General features: G+C 36.4%; 2 protein-coding genes across 2 annotated transcripts in view; one reads left to right on the forward strand and one right to left on the reverse strand.

Annotated features, from left to right (window-relative positions):
• The window catches only part of LOC128183543 (nuclear pore complex protein Nup205-like), a 35479-nt gene extending 31177 nt beyond the window's left edge, over nucleotides 1-4302 (forward strand). The window contains exons 36-41 of the mRNA XM_052852598.1: nucleotides 171-251; nucleotides 440-606; nucleotides 952-1060; nucleotides 1462-1596; nucleotides 2204-2376; nucleotides 3811-4302. Of these exons, the coding sequence (XP_052708558.1) occupies nucleotides 171-251; nucleotides 440-606; nucleotides 952-1060; nucleotides 1462-1596; nucleotides 2204-2376; nucleotides 3811-3900 (755 nt within the window). The 3' untranslated portion in view covers nucleotides 3901-4302. The remainder of the gene's footprint in view (nucleotides 1-170; nucleotides 252-439; nucleotides 607-951; nucleotides 1061-1461; nucleotides 1597-2203; nucleotides 2377-3810) is intronic.
• Nucleotides 4303-7600: 3298 nt separating this feature from the next.
• Nucleotides 7601-18317, reverse strand: LOC128185247 (ectonucleotide pyrophosphatase/phosphodiesterase family member 5-like). Its single transcript, XM_052854892.1, has 4 exons — nucleotides 17332-18317; nucleotides 16550-16729; nucleotides 11850-12092; nucleotides 7601-9915 (listed from the first exon to the last, which is right to left on the reverse strand). The coding sequence occupies exons 1-4, from the start codon at nucleotides 18212-18214 to the stop codon at nucleotides 9716-9718; spliced, it is 1506 nt and encodes a 501-aa protein (XP_052710852.1). The 5' UTR covers nucleotides 18215-18317; the 3' UTR covers nucleotides 7601-9715.
• Nucleotides 18318-18617: the final 300 nt, after the last annotated feature.

Raw genomic sequence — 18617 nt, forward strand, 5'->3', positions numbered from 1 at the left:
AGAACATTCTTTTTCAGTGAAGATTCATAATTCACTCTAACAAATATTACTTTTCTGTGGGAATGTTGGTGTTTTACTGTTTTGCAGAAAAAGCTGACTTTTGCTGTGTTAAAATATTTCAGATATTTTCTTATATAGTTATGTTAAGGTCCTGTTTCGACTTTTTGCAGGTCCCACCTCTCAAGTGTGTCGCGTCCTGTTCAGACCGAGTCTGGAGGAAGCTCTAGCCAAGGACCTGGGCAGCAGAGACGGTAAAGCACTATCTGACTATATCACACTTACAATTTAACATGTTCAAACCCTCTAATAAAAATACTGAACAGTTATGTACTTTCTGTTCATCAATATTTATGAGATTATCCAGTATGTGTATATCTTTCATTTCAAACAATATTCATGACTGTATTGTTTAAAGGAATTTTTTCTCTTAATATTGTAGATGCGTCCTTTATGAGCAGTGGAACAATACAGGCCCCCAGCCTTGGGGTGGTGGTGTATCAGCTGAGACAGTGTGCTAACCACTTTATGTCTGTGTATGAAACTCACAAACAGCACCTCCGTAAACTACAGAGTCTGGCCGACCTCAGTACTGATGACCTCAAACAGGTACTGTAAAAAAAATAACACTGACATCCTCAAGCAGGTACTGTCACAAATAGTATATGTGCTGATGACCTCAAACAGGTACTGTCAAAATTATGACATGTACTGATGACCTCAAATAGGTACAGTCAAAATAGTATTGTATAAAAATTACTGTCGAGGTCAAACAAGTACCTAATGACAGTTTTACACAAGTACTATCAAAATATAACTGACAATCAGTAACAGGTACTGTCAAATTGTACTGACAATCTTAAACACTACTGTCAAAATAGTTCTGACTTTGTCAAACAGGTACTGTCAATGATAATGACCATCTGTAATTTTGCACATTATCTTTTGTTGTAGTTTTCTGGAGTGGAGGAGAAAATATCCTCTCACCAGCGACAGAAACTTGCCAAGACTCGCCTGACAAAGATGGTCCGCTACAAGGAGGAGCAGCTCCAGTACTTTGCCTGTATCCTTCTTTTTCTAGATATAGAGTTTTATATATAAATCTTATGGTAGCAAAATCTTCCTTCAGAGGGGTTGAACATCAAATAGCTGTCTTTAATGTTTATTATAAAATAGCACTGTTGATGTTTTAAAATATGTGTAGTTCTTGTTCTAGATCAAGATTTAAAAAAATATTTCACACAGCAATATTCAGCAGCACAAAGTGTTGAACATTGATTTGATGGATATTGTGGAAATTAAATGGATAAATTATGCAAGTACCAGTACGTGATAATTTCATCTTACTGAGGCATATTTTTGCAGCTGAAGTGCAAAACATCTAATTATTGTCTCTTGTGTGAGTCTTGCATGTAGATGTATATTTCAATCCTATGTGGCTTGTGTTCCCTGACTGATGTGCAGACATCCTGGAGAACTGTCTGTTCATGCTGTGGCGACACCTGGAGTATTACCTGATTCACTGTGTCCCCGTCACCCAACAGTCCTCACTGTACCAGACTCAGGCCCGCCGACAGACACAGCTCAGGAGGCTTCAAGGTCAGTCTAGAGCTTTAAAACAGTCACTGTAATCTTCATTAAAGTAAGAATCTTGATGAGCCAGTTACGTGGTCGGTTACAAGGTTTACCAACTCGTCATTTAGCATTTTAGACTTGTACATAAATGATTAGCTGCCAGAGTTACCTGTAAGAAGTTACAGCTTCTCTAGTTTAATAACAAATTTTAATTGGACTGTTTACACCTTTCCATAATAAAACTGTAAATACTGTAGATTCCTTATTTTACGCGAGTACTTAATTCCGCGATTCAACGATTAACCATCAAATGGCGAGAACATAAAATCGCGAATGCCGGAATTTTATCTTAGTTTCAAGAAGTTTACATGTGTCCCAAAATTAAAAGCGAGATTTTAGAATTCGCGAGACGGGATTCTCGCGATTTTACGCGGATATTAATTCCACACGTTTAATTAGGAATTTACAGTAGATTCTACCAGTATGTAGACGACAGTCTTTAAGTTTTAAGTTGAATGCATTAAATCCCAACAGCAAAGTTATAATCTACAGATCTTTCTTTGATTTTCTGTATACATAAGTGTACAATGTAGATTTGACATGCATGTTCACTTGGTTAATCTTTCTGTAGATTTGACAGGAGCATCTCGCTCCTCATTGGTTGATTCAGACAGCACCTCCCTCCCTGACTTTGACAGACAGCTGATGATGGGCGTGACCAGTGATGAGATTGACATGTTGAAACAGACAGCAAACTCGGCTATCCACGACTCGCTGCTCAAAAAGATTCAGGAAATTGACCAGGTGAGTCTTGCATTTACAGTGATCTTGATCTCATTGTTATTCTTGATAGAAACCATCCAAAAGTACTGCATATTTCATTTCTCCGTGGAATCAGTAAAATAACTTTTGGCCATTTTTCACAGATTGTCAAATTTTTATCAGTTCCTCGTATTTTTGTGGCTTCACTTTTGTGGCTAACGAATGAAAACCGTTTTATAATTTGTTGGGAATGTTAATTGTTGGATAAGGGGTTCTCACAAGATCCACAAAAAATGAGTCCCTAATGATACAATGTATCATATCCTCTGATATCTAGTATATAATGTATTTCAGCCTATCTTTTGATGAATTTTACCTTGTGTTGGGTCTTGATTTCGCGGGGGTGTTAAGGAAGCATATGGGCAATTTGCCGTCTTATTTTGACTGTTGTATTCAAAATCGTGAAATTAAATAATTATTTTGAATAAGATCAAAAACTTAGTATTATCCTTTAAAATAGATGTCAGTGCAATAAAATCGGGTAGTACATAACTGCCACATTGGTGCATTATCACGTGACAACTATAAATAGCTTACGTATATTCCTTAACATAAAATGAGATAGAACAACACTACCCCGCGGTTTCCAAAATAAAATAAACATACCAAGTGAAAGCAAAACATCTCAATTTAATCAAAACCGCTGCTAGAATCCTATGGTTTTCCTTATTAAAAAGTTATTCATCCGGTTCTCGTAAAACCTTCCCAACTTTTATAAAGTTTGCACGGAAAACGGCAAATTGCATTTAAACAACACACAACATGGGATTCTAGCAGCACTTTTCAATTTAAGCATTGATCAAACGAACGATACGTATAAAATTTCAAGTTCAACATACACGGGGTAGTGTTGTTCTAGTTGGATTTTTATATCGTAAACAACGACATAGGAAAGCCTGGCCGAGAAATAAAAGCAAATTTACATACCTTTTATCGAATGATTGATAAAACTAACATCTCCCCCAGTATTCTTATGTTCAATTCTCAATAAAGCACACTATAATACTTTATTAGAGTTCTTAAATTAGTTATATTTTGAATATGTTTACAATGCTTTCCGATCAAATTCACACGACATTCAACTTTTTGTCATGACGTCATCAATGTGTAAATCTACGTAATACAAACTAAGTTCTGGCAAAATTATCTTTGAGTATTTTTTATTTGTTTTTTGTCTACGTTTCGTTGTTTATATATTTGAATATGTACATAATAACTAAGATTTGTGATTTCACGGAATTACATGTAACTCAGATTCCATATGCTTCCTTAACACCCCCGCGTTGCTCTGCATTTTAAGTTTATTTGATTTTATAGGCTAGTAGCCTGTTACAGGTAAATGTGACTTCTTTTAGATGTTTGATTTTTTAGTTAAATTTACAGATTTGAACATTAAAAATTTTGTTTTTTTCTCAGGTTTATTGCAAGTCCAGGACACACTACAGCTTTGTGGAGGCCCTCATAAGGAGAGTGAGGCGGTTACTGAGGCTCCACACAGGGACTTGATGTTATGATGAATTACAGACACTTAAGGTCCCGATGGGGACTAGTGCTAGTAGATGTTGTGCAACTGAAGAGAAATTATAAGGAATCACAAACAAACAACACTGGAGCATTGTCATTATATTTTTAAATGTACATCACATGTCAGACATGTAAACTGATATTTAATTTTATTTTGAAACATTCTGTTGTTCCAATTCGATTGAATTGTCAACGTTAATCTCAGCAGTCGAAAAATAAATTGTAAATAGAAAGTGTCTAATCATCAGATGGAGATAGATTTCTGCAGATATTGTCAGTCGTGTATGTGTTCAGATCTCTGAGTGTTGTACATTTATGATTGTTCATGTCAAGGATATTGTGTATTGATTCAGTAATAAAAGAGAAGGTGTAAGCTTGTAAGTATAGTTGTATGGTTTTTTTTTTATTAATAAGTTAAATAAGTTTAGAAAGTTTACTAAAGTGTCTTAAACATTTTCTTTAAAATTGAGATTAATGCAAATAGTAAGAGGGGGATGGAAAAATGACAGTAGAGGAGAAGATCGCCGAGATGCGTGAGCGCAGCGACATTCTGAAGACCTCAACGCCAAGACCCGCTGCAAGCAGAGATTCTGGTGTAGACACTATGCGCACAGCTTCGGATACTTCTCAGAAGAAAGGAGAGCTGTCTTTGCGCACTGGTCACACGACAGCTTTACATCTTGAAGAGGCGGCTGCTGCGTATGAGACGGGGGCTTATTCCGGACTTCGCTCTAACAAGAGAACAGAAGCGCACCCGCGCAGCAACGACCAGTTCTCCGATTCCTATGAGCTCTACGAAGAGTCAGAGAGGAAAGTAGAAAGCAGCATCGGGCATAGGCCATTTGCTAGCTGCTCTGGTGCCGCGCACAAGCCAGATCTGAATTGGCAGGCCGACTCGCTCCTACCCAGCGTGACGCGCAGACGATCCCGGGTGAGATTTGAAAGCCCTGCAAGAGGAAATGAGACAGACAATGCCTATGCCAAGCAATCTATCAAGCCAGCTACATATGATGGAAGTGGCCCTTGGCTTGATTACCATGCGCATTTCGAAGCCTGCGCCGACATCAACGGCTGGAGTTATGCCACTAAAGGTTTATACCTGGCAGTTTCCTTACGTGGCAATGCGCAGGGAGTCTTGGGTAATATGCCAAGAGGTTCAAAACCTGATTTTGATTCCCTCGTTCAAGCTTTGGAGGATCGATTTGCGCCGCCGAGCCAAACCGAGCTCTATAGAGTGCAGATGCGAGAAAGACGTCAAAGAGCCGGTGAGACTCTTCCCGAGCTAGGCCAAGCCATTCAGCGGCTCGCCTATTTGGCATACCCTACTGCCTCTACGGAGATTAGGGAAACGTTGGCCAAAGACCAATTCGTAGACGCACTGGTTGATTCAGAGATGCGCATTCGCATAAAACAGTCCCGCCCCAGACACCTGAATGATGCGATTCAACTGGCCGTGGAGCTAGAGGCATACAATAAAGCTGAGAGAAAAAGCTATGCTCGTCCCACTGCCCCAGAACCAGGTAACGATGCGTTGGCAAGAACATTAGATGCTCTTAACGCCAAGATAGACTCTCTACAGTTGGAGGTGAAGTCATTTAAGAGCAGCCGAGCTGAAGACGATGCGCAGTTAAGACCCAGAGTACAGGAGCAGCAGAAACTTTGTTACTACTGCCGAAAGTCTGGACATATTCAAAGAGACTGTAGAGCCTACCGACAGAACAGGCCGGAGAGCAATGGCTATGCACGCAATATAAATGTAGATCATTCATATACAGAGGTTGTGGAAATGATCAAACGCCTGAGTGATAAAGTCGACTCTCTTCAGACAAACGTCAAACGTCTTAGCAAGCGTCAAATGACAGATAATGGGCGAAAAGTTGACAAACTGCAAGGAGTATGCTATTATTGTCGAAAACCTGGACACTTGCGTAAAGCTTGCATGGTCAGAAAGCGAGCTAAGTGCGATGTCAATTCAGAACAGCCCGAACAATCAAAGGGAACTGATGGAGACGAAAAGGGGCAACATCTGACTAAAGGGAAGACCAATGCATGCTACCGCGTAGTTGCAATGTCAAGTTGCAATGACAGAAAAGTGTTGATAGAAGGCCGAATTGGGAGTTCTGGGGAGAAGTTTGCTACAGACAGCATTAGTTCGGTGGTTGGGCGAACCTTTAAGGACCCAAGTCATGGTCATGATTTTGATGAGGGAGAAGAGCGCAAGAACCCGTGCAGACGTTGCGGCAGTTGTAAGAAAAGCAGACGAAAGAGGAGAATGCGCCGTGTTCCTGGGAAAATGTTGATGAGACCCCAAGGTGTATATGCAAATGACAATTGCATGCAGGTAATGGCAATATTACCTGGTAAAGCAGCGTTGAAAAGTTCTAACTTTAAAGAAAATCAGCTGCAGAAGTTCCACAGACGGAGAGCGTCAGAAGACGGAATTGTAGGCTAACGCCTGACTGTAAATAAAATCTAGCATTGTTTTTATTCATTGATGAAACTTGGACCCAGGAAAGAAGGGCAGAAATTTTTTGTTTTAAATCCAATTTTGGGGGGTATTTTTTTTTTCTTGGATACCACTTCACCTTTTTGTGAAGTTGGGGGTTTAAGTTTTGCGAGGACGCAAAATTCTGAGGTGGGGGTAGTGAAGCGGGCAGCTTACTAATGTATTTTTGGTTAGAGTTATTCCCCTTTGATTTATTGATTTTTGATGATTTAATGTTCCTAATAATGACGAATGAGTTTGCTTATTATTTTTATACAATAATAAATATTTAATGTAAATAAGTTGTTTGGCATAAGTAGTTTTAGGTTAGGTCTAGTTAGTTTGTTTATTTTCGATTTCCTGTTTTAAGATACCACGAATTATTTTAGGCCGGCACATATATAGGGACAGTGTCAAATGCGTTACGAGAACGACTGTTTGGGGTTAAACTTGAACAGGTACGGCTAGATTGAGTGTGCGGACATCCCTGCTCTTTCTAATCTTCGTGTGTTTTAACCTACGATACAGAGTGTGCGGTCATCCCTGCTTTGTATCGCATTAATACAAGTGTGCGGTCATCCCTGCTTGTATTGGTGGTGGTTGCGGCGGAGCACTAGTGTGTGGTCATCCCTGCTGGTGTTCTGGCCTTTCTAGCGCAAGTGTGCGGCACTCCCTGCTTGCGTTAGGTTGCGTTGTTGGCGCAAGTGTGCGGTCATCCCTGCTTGCGTGAACGTTGGTACCTGTTCAGTTGCGTAGGTGTGTGGTCATCCCTGCCTGCGTAACGTTGAGTCCCTATATATGTGCAGGAGCGTGATTAAAGTCTGCACTTCTAAATATTGGCAGCAACCAGGGCTATCCGATTCTATCTCGGGTACGGGCCCGCGGGGATCACAGGCAGTGACCCCCTTGCACGTTACATGGATACATTTATTTTATGTACTACCGCTGGTACACTGATTGAGATAGGGAATGCCACTGGTCAACATTACTAATAGGAATAAAACGTCAAAAATTATAACTTTAATAGTCGAACAAAATTTGGAATTTCTCACAGGGAATGAAATTGTAGTGCATGTGTACATCTCTCCCCTCTGTTCCAATTTTACTGACAGAGAAGTAAGGCAGAAGCTTGTCAAAATCAAAAGAGTTCTTCCCTTAATCTTGCTTGTACCAGAAATAATTAAACATCTTGTTTGCATCAATTTTTTATTCATTTATTTGTCTGATAAATGAGCATCATAATGGTGAAAGAAAAAATTTAGAATTATGCACAATACAACGCAATTTAATAATAATTAAAGCTGGTTCGAAATGTATAATAAATACAAAATAATAAACAGGGAACAAGTGGAATGTACAAGAGATCTTCTACAAGTGTAAGCATGTAAACCCAAAAATAATTATCCTTAGTTTCTTGGGCCAAAATTTAAAAGAATAATATGATTTTATTATTATTTTTTATCTCTGCAAGACATTAGCTTTCAACATTTTTAAAAATTGGAATTTTTTTTTTCAAGTTTAAATAGAAAATTGAGTTATTCCCCTTTTTCAAACACGATTTATAAATGTCACGACATAAGATTAGGAGAAATGGTATTTTTGAGAAAACAAACTCTAATTTCTCTCAAGTTTGATTTTACCTTTTGCAACTAAAAATTTGGCAACTGTAGAAATACAATATATTTATGTCGCATGGATTTTTTGGGAATACTCCCCAAGAATGTCTTTATTACAGATAGGACGTATCATAAAATATGCAGGTACATGTGGTTTACACAAAACTTGAATTCTAACAGTAATGTATTAACGTAAATAAAAAAAATACCAGTGTGAAAAATCTTATCCTCACTTCTATCGTAGGTTTGTTTGTTTTTTTTAATTTTAAAGGTGATAATAATCTGAGAATTAACTTGGAACAGCTTAATCAATCCTGTAAAGTATATAACCAGATCACAGTTAATTAGAAAAAAGTAAACAAAAATAATGAACATCATCACAGACACACAGAAAAATTAATCATGAGGTAACCAATTTAACAAAGCAACATAAAATGTGGATCAATGCCTCTATTACACTTCCGTACAAATAAAGAACAAGAATATGAACCAACCACAGAGTTATAATATAAAACAAACACCTGCTTAAACATACAGCAATTCTGGAATGCTGTAAGCTGAAATTATGCTGTATTTGGCAAATAAAGTAAACACTTACTACTAAATATAACGCAAGAGTAGATGTAACATTTGTAGTCATAAGAAAATATTTCTTGCAACATTTTAATAACACAAACATGCTGACTGTTAAAATAAATATTTTCAAAAATATAGGATTAAAGGTAATGCTCAAATACATGATCACTGAACTTGCTGCAAAAAATAAATCTGTCAACTGTATCAAGTAAGCACCATTTGCAAAATTGAGATAACAGGAAATACATACAGTCACTTACATAAGCTATATTCTATAGAAAAAAAAAGGTGAGCAGGAAATACACTATAATTTTTTATATATATAGTTCCTCTACAGTGGCCAATGAATTACAAACATCTAATCTTATAAAGTCTTTGCCTTACTGTCACCATATTCGCTAGCCAAGAGTTTTTGGTCCACTTTGCTCCCCATAAACCCAGGGGTTTATGAAGTGGACCGAAAACCCTTGGCTAGCAAAGATGTACTGTCACATAATTTTTTATGGTCAAAGTCAAGTACCATGGTCAGAGGCAAAAAATGATGCACTTAATCAGGGACATACAGTGTATATAATACTACATGTATATACATCCCTGACTTTATCAAAACAGAGACGAACATTAGTAATGAAAAAATTACTTTGGTTTAAAATGAGATATACCCAGGTATAATTTTGAAGTCATTGATATTATTGTCAAGTGACAACAAAACATGCCTTTATTAATATATGGGGCGAGGGGTTAGAGAGGGTAGTGTAAGAGTTATATTAAAGTACTGGCTAACAGTTCATGAAACTAAACTGCCTGTCTACTAAGACTTGAGGGAAAACGGCCAATTTTCAGAAAAAGAAATGATGTAAATTTGCCATACAACATAGATACATGTATTATCAAGCAAAAGGACTCTGAGAAAAAATCCACCATCAACTTAGAATAAGAGACAGTGTTATTATTTGATAAGTACCCATATGCACTCAAATGGTAGAACTAATATAAAGAACATATCCATAAAACATTTCATAAAAACACGTACAAGCAAACAAAAGAAAAAATGCTTTGTAAGTTACATGATCTTCCTGAATGTAAACTAGAGGAATTAAGCAAAAATTGTTGTATAAAATTAGAACTCTTCCTCTGTATCGTCACTGAGTAGGGGTAGACTGGGTCCATTTTGAGACAGGGAGACGGGGGAGTAGGATGCTGTGGGGCGCTTGTATGGAAGCGGGGTCAACTCTCCGTGTCTGTGAAATCTTCTCTGGCGACAGGCACCAATTGTAAAAATTCCAGCAAAGATACCCCCGATAGCTAAAATCACTAAATCTGAAGAAGAAAAAAATCATTGACATGGATGAGTACATTATATTTTACATCAGTGAAAAGATAGTATAATTCATAAAATACAAAATCTTGATATACTTTGAGGGATGTTAAAAATTATTAGAAAAACTCCTAAGCATGACACAGAAAAAGTAAAACTGGAGGCTATATGTCAGTGACAAAATATCTGTTATGGACCTTATTTAAATTTAATTATTAATAAAATTCATCAGGTCCATTTTATACTGAATTATGGTGTGCCAAACTTCTGCCTCAAACAATTTTTTTTAATAAAAATGTTATTTGTCCTTAAGACTTTATAAATGAAATGAAATAAAAAGAAATGTTGATGGTATCCATGCATTTTACAACGTTATTGTAAATATGCCAACAATGAATATAATGGAATGGATGTACAAGTTGAGATCAAATTTAAAAAAAAAAAAGGTAAAACGTTGTACCATGGTGCATCAATGGCTCAAACCCATTTACTTATATGTAATAGATCTCTGTGAAATCATGCATTAAGCCAGGCATTTTGTTGAACTGATCGTAACTTTTACATGTACCAGAAGGTTAATTAAATTTGTCAATCTGAAAGGCAGATTTATGGTTTGAATAAAAAAAATCTGGTTATTAGAGTTAACGAACCATATTGCTGTGGATTGGAGATCGTTAATGGAAATGTAACAACTTAAACAATTTAAATCTTCATTTACATAACCTAGGCATTTCAAGCTGTCAATCAAGAAAAATAGTAGGAATCTTCTCAAACAATGATGCATGTATTACATTAAATAAAAATTAACTATTCAGCTAGTAACCATCAAACATTAGTGTCCAATTAATCAGAATTTCATTGTAATAAGCTTAGGCCAAAAAAAAAAATATGTGTGTTTCCTATTTCATCAAATTTTAAAATAGGGTAGGTAGGTCGGCTTTTTTTTTTTTTTTTTTTTTTCTTTTTTTAAATGAGCTTTTAAATTTTCCCCTTTCCTAGCATATGGTTTTTCTATACAATAAGAAAATGTATTTTACAGGTGGAGCAATCGTGGATAGCGACAACTGTTACAGAATTAAAGCTTTCTTAAATCTAAGGTTTATTTGGAATGTATACGAAGATTTTATTTTCATGTAAATAGAAAATATAAATATGACAGCCACTATAAATTAACAGAGTATAATACTCATTACCACAAACATATCATATATTGGTTATAAGTTCTATTTTCCTGGTCAACTGACATAACAGTAAACATTAAAATCGTAACTGTAAGTGTTGAATTCAGAAACAGAGGAAATTCTGGTTGATCAGAAGAGAGCCTTAGAATTAAATCTTTTCAATAATTCCAAAAAAAAAAAAATGAATACATAATTAATGGTTTCAGACTAATTTAAAAAATTTCATTTGCAATTGAACTGCAGCATTTTAAAATCATATTTATAATGTGAATGATTGTTGGGCCTATTCAAAGACTTACGATGTCTGCAGTCTCCACACCCAGAAATATAAAAAAAAAACTTTGCCTCTGCTTTTTTCTTGTACATCTTTATATTAATTTTTAACACATCACTGCCCTATGAAACTATTTATTGCATTGATAATTTAGCTAAAATACCCAAGGATAACTTTCATCCATTATGACTGTCAACCTGCACTTAAAAAACTTTAAAACGCTTTGATAAGTTGTGTTTTCTATTGAATTGTTACAAGCGTTTTTTGAACTCTGATTTGTAAAGACTCTATTGTTTAAACCAATTACAGTTGGTAATCTGGATTTGGAATAAAAAGTGTCAGGGTCGGCGCATAAAAAATAGGGTCGGTCGGGAAACCGGAAACACACATATTTTTTTTTTTGGCCTTATAGTTATTGATAGTTGACCCTGATCATACACAGCTTATGAAAATTTTGCAATTTTCTGGTACATTTACTTACAAACAACAAATGTGTTGTCTAATTCATATAATTTTCTCTCCTTTTTCGGCTTCAGTAAGCCGTGGACAATATCCATTGAGCCGTTATTTGGTGCAGGCTCAATGCCCAGGATACTGCAGATCAAAGGATAGACATCGACATTTTTAAAGGTCTCCACGGTGTGATTGACCCTGAACGCTGGACCCATGGCCATGAAGAACGGGTGCATGTCTGGGAGACTGTTGTTGTAACCATGGTCACCCTCTGTAACAGAAATCACAGTACTAGTACTAAGGAAAGGATACTAATATGTGTAAAGATTCATATGACACTGCTGAAAGTACTACACATAATGCAACTCAACTGATGGAGATGAAAGTACAACATGTAGTTATGTACTACACATATTATAATTTAAGTCACAGTATTGAAAGTATTACATTAATGACATTTCTTCTTGAAAAACCAATTCATCCTCTGTCATTCATTCAAATTCAAGGTAGCGGAACCTTTATCGAGGGTCCTACATGTTTAGAGGTTCATCTTGACAGAGATTTAGCATGGCTTGGACTGCATCTAAATATCAAACCAAGCTGAATTTCTGCCAAAATTAATTCAAAAGTGAAATGTGGATCACGGCAAAAAGTCAGTTCCATTTTCAGATAAAGAAAACCTGAGTAAGACAAGGGTGCGTCTTTTAACCCCAAGGAACCCCAAGGAACCCCAAGGAAACCCCAAGGAACCCCAAGGAACCTCAAGGATACCCCAAGGAACCCCAATGACAAAAATTAATAAATTTTAATACCCAAGGGGTCTTATTGGACTTCAAGGGTCACCTCTTAGAACCCCAAGGGTACCCCAAGGAACCCCAAGGAAACCCGTAAGAACCCCATGGAACCCAAATGATAAAGTTATTAACCAGTGATACCCCAGGGGTCTCATTCGAATCAAAGGCTCACCCCAAGGTACCCCAGTGATAGAAATTAATAACTATTTATACCCAAGGGGTCTCATTTGAATCCAAGGGTCACCTCGTAGTACCCCAAGGATACCCCAAGGAACCCCAAGTATACTCATTAGAACCCCAAGTAACCCCAATAATAGAAATTAGTAACTAGTGATACCCCAGGAGTCTCATTATACCCCTATACCCCCACAAATGAAGTTTAAGGGGGTATATTGGTTTCACCCTGTCCGTCCGTCTGTCCGTCTCTCTGTAGATGCAACTTTGTCCCCCCTATAGAATTTTTTACTACTGCATGGAACAGTCTGAAAATTTGTACATATGTTGATCACCATCTGAAGATGTGCACCTGTAATTTTTTTAGGATCAGACAAGATTTAATGATTTTATGACAGTTTTCATTTTCCTCATTCTATATATTGTTCACTGATGTTGAAAAGTAAGGGAGGTAATCCTTACAGATTTTATTAATTTATAGCATTAAAACACCCTAAAATATATTTATATAAAATACATTCAAATGGAGGTTTTTTGTCTTTATGCGTTAACTAAATTTATCTTTTATAAGTATTCTATCAACTGACAATGCAGAATTTTTGTTCGTCAATGATAAATTCTTAGGAGCTGGCTGAATTCATTTGTCCCAAGGGGGCCATTATCTGAGCTATGGTTTAGATGGAGCATGTGTGTATGGAAAATTGATAATCTGTAAAATGGGCAGTGGCTTTGGGGCTAATTTAAAAGGAAATAAATAATATCATTATTAAAATAAAGAAGTGAACTATTTTTAGAAGTTGTTTAAATTTATTAGTCATGCAAGTAAATTGATGAAAAGACCCTATAGGGAATCTAATTTAAATTAGATTTATTAGAATTACTGATATGATTGTAGTGTTTCTGCAATTTTAAAATTGTTTGTAATATTAAATTTTCTTTCTTACATATTTTTACATAGTATGGTAATTATGGTAATGTTTTGGGAGTTTATAAAATTTAAAAAGCCTGTCAAAGAAAATCATATATAAAGTCCTATGGGATCAATTTTCTGATATGGAGTTCCATTGTACCATAGGCCATAGCAGAAAGTGAGGAAAATTTGAAACAACTAACTGCATCTGTTAAGACTCTTATGAGAAAGATATTCAAAGTTTTATCAACAGAAGAGCATTGCTTGGCTACCGGTATTTCCATTTACTGCAAAGGGTGGCATTATTGTCATTTTGTTGGTTTTTCATTAAAACAATTAAATAAAAAAAAATATCATCAGATACATTAATTTGTAAACATATTACTGTTATACATATGTATTTAAAGTGATAAGTACCCCAAAGAACCCAAATGAATCCCAAGTATACCAATGAGAACCCATTAAGGATACCCTTGAGAACCCCATAGATACCTCAAATAAAGTCAATGGTGGAAAGTAAATTTGATGACCAAGGCCGGTCTCATTAGAAATCAAAGGGTCACTCCTGATACCCCAAGGATACCACAATTATAATAATTGATAACTATTGATACCCCAGGATACTCATTGGAGTCCAAAGGTCAACTATTGGTACCCCAAGGATACCTGTAGGAACCCCAATTGCAAGGTACCCAATTGATAGAATTTAATAACCACCCCAATGGTTGTACTGTAAAACATATTACTAATTAATACCCAATTATACCCAATTACTCAATGGAATATCATAAAAACATCTGGGCAACCCAAGGAACACTTGTGATACCCCAAATACATACTGGTATGATAAAAATAATGTTTCTCCAATATCTGTTCACTTTGGATGAATTTAACAATTAGTGTTGTCAAATTGGTTGAAAATCATAATCGAGTACCGTTAATTGGCAGAATTTGTTGTCTCTTACCAACTGATGATCAGCCAATATTGAATCAGTAACAAATTATATCAAATTCATGAAAATAAGGCACTAAATTTTATGTCACCACAAGGAAGTCTGCAATTCTTCCGGTGAACCATTCATATGAACACTTAATATGACAATGTTTCTTCGGTGAAATTTTCAAATGAAGTGGAGAAAGATATTGTTCAGTTACAAAGACCCAAACTTGTTTTACTATTGACATAGGGGGTGTTACCTTTGAGAAGTGATCATGGAAGTGTGGAGTGGGGCTATCTCCCCTTCATGGGTACAACACAATGGATTGACCCATTATGCGTGCAGAATGTTCACCTGAGAGGCATCAAAACACCTGTTAATTGCAGGTAGACACCTGTTGTATATTGGTGGTAGCTCTTGGACAGGGATTAAAGGGCCAACATAACCCTTTACATGTATACACAATGGCTTCACCATCACTGTTGCAATATATTTACCTACACCTACATCTCCTTGTTTATTGGTAGACAACCTTTGTGAATTTTGGGTGTCTTCCCACTTTGCTATAATTCTGAAATTTTTATGGGTGACTGATTCCTTGGAGTTCCATAGGATATCAAGAGTTATAAAATTTATATAACCAATACATGTATAAGAGTTATCCCTAGAGTTCCTTGGGGTATCCGTGGGTTTTGTCTGAGATACCAATGAGTCCCTACGGGTATCAAGAATTTAAATTTGTATTATTAAGTTATCCTTTAAGTTCCTTGAGGTATCCTTGGGGTTCTGTGGTGTATGAAGAGTTATGAATTTGTATTTTTTGGGTATTCTTGGAGTTCTTTGGGATATCCCTGAGGTTCCCTGGGATTCTTAGAGGTGTATCTGGAATACCAATGAGTCCCCAGGGTTATCAAGAGTTTTAAATTTGTATTACAACGTATTACGGTATCCTTGGGGTTCTATGGAGTATCAAGATTTATAATTCTGTATTATTAGGGTATTCTTGGAGTTCCTTGGGATATCCCTGGGGTTCCCTGGGATTCTTAGAGGTGTATCTGGAATACCAATGAGTCCCCAGGGTTATCAAGAGTTTTACATTTGTATTACAATGTATTAGGGTATCTTTGGGGTTCTATGGAGTATTAAGAGTTATGATTCTGTATTATAAGGGTATTCTTGGAGTTCCTTGGGATATCCATGGGGTTCCCTGGGATTCCTAGAGGTGTATCTGGAATACCAATGAGTCCTCAGGGTTAATAAGAGTTTTAAATTTGTATTATTAGGGTATCCTTGGGGTTCTATGGAGTATCAAGAGTTATGATTCTGTATTATTAGGGTATTCTTGGAGTTCCTTGGGATATCCCTGGGGTTCCCTGTGGTTCTTAGAGGTGTGTCTGGAATACCAGTGAGTCCCCAGGGGTACCAAGAGTTTAAAATTTGTATTATTAGGGTATCCTTGAGGTTCCTTGGGGTTCTATGGTGTATCAGGAGTTATAAATCTGTATTATTAGGTTATCTTTGGGGTTCCTTGGGGTATAATTGGGGTACCAAGGGTAAGGGGTGACCCTTGCACTCTAATGAGAACCCCTTGGGTATCAATAGTTATTTATTTCTGTCATTGGGGTTTCCTTGGGGTTCCTTGGGGTTTCCTTGGGGTTCCTTGGGGTTTCCTTGGGGTTCTTTGGGGTTCCTTGGGGTTAAAAGACGTGCCGGTAAGACAACATTTAATTAAAAGAAACAAAAAACTAAAAATTAAATTTATAATTGACAAGTAAATTTAACAGAAAATGTTCATGCCATGATCTGCTGAAAAATCATGACTCGAAGAAAGCCTGTTAAATAAATAGTAACAAGTTCTTAAACGTATTGTTTTGTTACCGTATTGTACTGTATTGTTTAAAATTCTACTCACTTCCTGTGTAATTCTGATCCTTGGACTCCACTATGGTATACCCCAAATCAGCTACAATCAATATGTCCAAAATTCTGCGATTTCTGCTGTAATGGTATTCTTGAGGGATTTCTGATTTTTTGTAGACTTCTAGATGTGCCACATTTTTTAATTTGCTGACAATCGCATCTCCAGCTGTTTCTGTAAAATCAGTATTTCTTCTTTACTAAATTTATTCTTTGAATTTAATATTGACATACTAGTAAACAAGGTTGTTAACAAACAATGTTTCAAGGTTATGAATTTAAGAGTCATGCATCATATATGTATTATAAATCAAGAGCAGAGAAACTCAAAGTAACAGTCAAATAGGGTATTTTGAATTATGCCGGAGTACACCACTCTACCAGAACAGTGGAAATTTACGTTGTGTATTTTTTGTTTAATATGCCCAAAGAGGCTCTATGATTGAAAAACTGACACTATTCTATTTCATAATCACGATATTAAAAGCTATATTGTCTGATCATATAATATCAATCCTGAATCTTGCACCCCAAACACTAGTTTAGTAAATCAACATATATTTTATCATAATATGAGCTAGTACATTAATAAGTAATTATTTAAGTTAATAAGTTTAATATTCCAATTACAAAATAAGAAGCTGCACATTTGCAATTTGTCTGTCAAAACAAAACAGAGATGCAAATAATAAAGGTATGGATACTTTAACTCCAAATATTGTCAATCAGTATCATAAGGATATATACACATGATACAGTAAGGTAACTTGTACTTACCATTTTGAGGTATAATACTAACTATAGGGTTGTTCATAACAATCACTTTGTATAAGTCTTTGTGAATGTAATCTCCTAACACAATGGTTTTGTCATTTGGTGTTGTTGTCATGCCATGGTCACTTGTTAAAATGACATTCACCGTATCAAGTAGATTATTCTTCTCCAGACTGTCTAGGAGATACCCTGTACACGCTTCTAGTTTCTGTATAGTGAGTGTCATATTGTCACTCTCTGGGCCATACACATGTCCTTCTTCATCAGGGTGTTCGTAATATAACAATCCCAAGTCTATTGGGTCCTTGTCCAGAAACCACGATATGATAATGTCCACTCTCTCCTCAAACTTCATGTTTGGATCATACGCCAGATACTTAGTCGGGAGGTACCCGTGAACACTTGCCATTGATCCTGGCCAAAACAGAGACCCACTCCGCCGAGGTAATGAAGGAGTTGACTGTTTCTGGTTTGTAACCCAAATAGGTTCACCCCCATCGTCAAACCACTTAGACTTGATCACATCCTCAGGGTCAGATAAAGAGAATGTCTCATTAAACAGTGGGTCATACATCTCATTTGCGACAATGCCATGGCTCTCCTCGTATAACCCTGTCACCAGAGTATAGTGGTTGGGAAATGTCTTTGTAATGAATGCGTTCTGCAGTCCCTTTTTTGCATACACTCCTGCGTTTATTATGCGTTCAAAATTCACCTTATTTGAAATTTTATCTAAGTAATTCCAGCGGAATCCATCATAAGACACGAGCAAAACTCGGTGTTTAAGATGATCGTTACCGCGTGTTGCAACAACGAATACAAGAAACAAGGCCAGTATCGACTTCTGAAGATTTCTAAAACGATTTCCTTTGTGTTTCAACTTCATGGCGTCTTAAAATGTGATGATAAACTCTATTTTTCTTCCGGGTTTCACTTAACATAGGGTTTTACTCCCTTAATATACTGAAAACAAACTGAAAGTGAAGTTACACGACGTCCAAAAATCACAGGAAACATTGAGAGGGTCATAAAAGTGAAAAGGTAACAGTTGACAGACCAACTATTTCCGGAAAAATCTCAACCTCTAAAGAGGCTGTGCACAACATTTCTTTGAACGTATAGATTTAAAAAAAACTTTAATGTCAATTAGGAAATAAAGCACTGATATTTATCAGAACGATGTGTGTGTTTTTGTCGTTTAAAAAAATTATTTATTATTGTACGACATGCTTTGCACTGGCGTCGGAAGCAAATTGAAAGGGGGGGGGGGGGGGTCGTGCCAGTATGCT

The sequence above is a fragment of the Crassostrea angulata genome, chromosome 5, assembly GCF_025612915.1.
Source record: "Crassostrea angulata isolate pt1a10 chromosome 5, ASM2561291v2, whole genome shotgun sequence".
NCBI classification, from domain to species: Eukaryota; Metazoa; Mollusca; class Bivalvia; order Ostreida; family Ostreidae; genus Magallana; species Magallana angulata.

Excerpts from the sequence above, each read along its gene's own strand:
- LOC128185247 (XM_052854892.1), bottom strand. The coding sequence starts at position 18,214 with ATGAAGTTGAAACACAAAGGAAATCGTTTTAGAAATCTTCAGAAGTCG. Across the intron at positions 16,730-17,331 it reads TAGTATTATACCTCAAAATG|AAACAGCTGGAGATGCGATT; the intron begins GTAAGTACAAGT and ends CTGATTTTACAG. Across the intron at positions 12,093-16,549 it reads GGATCAGAATTACACAGGAA|AGGGTGACCATGGTTACAAC; the intron begins GTGAGTAGAATT and ends TTTCTGTTACAG.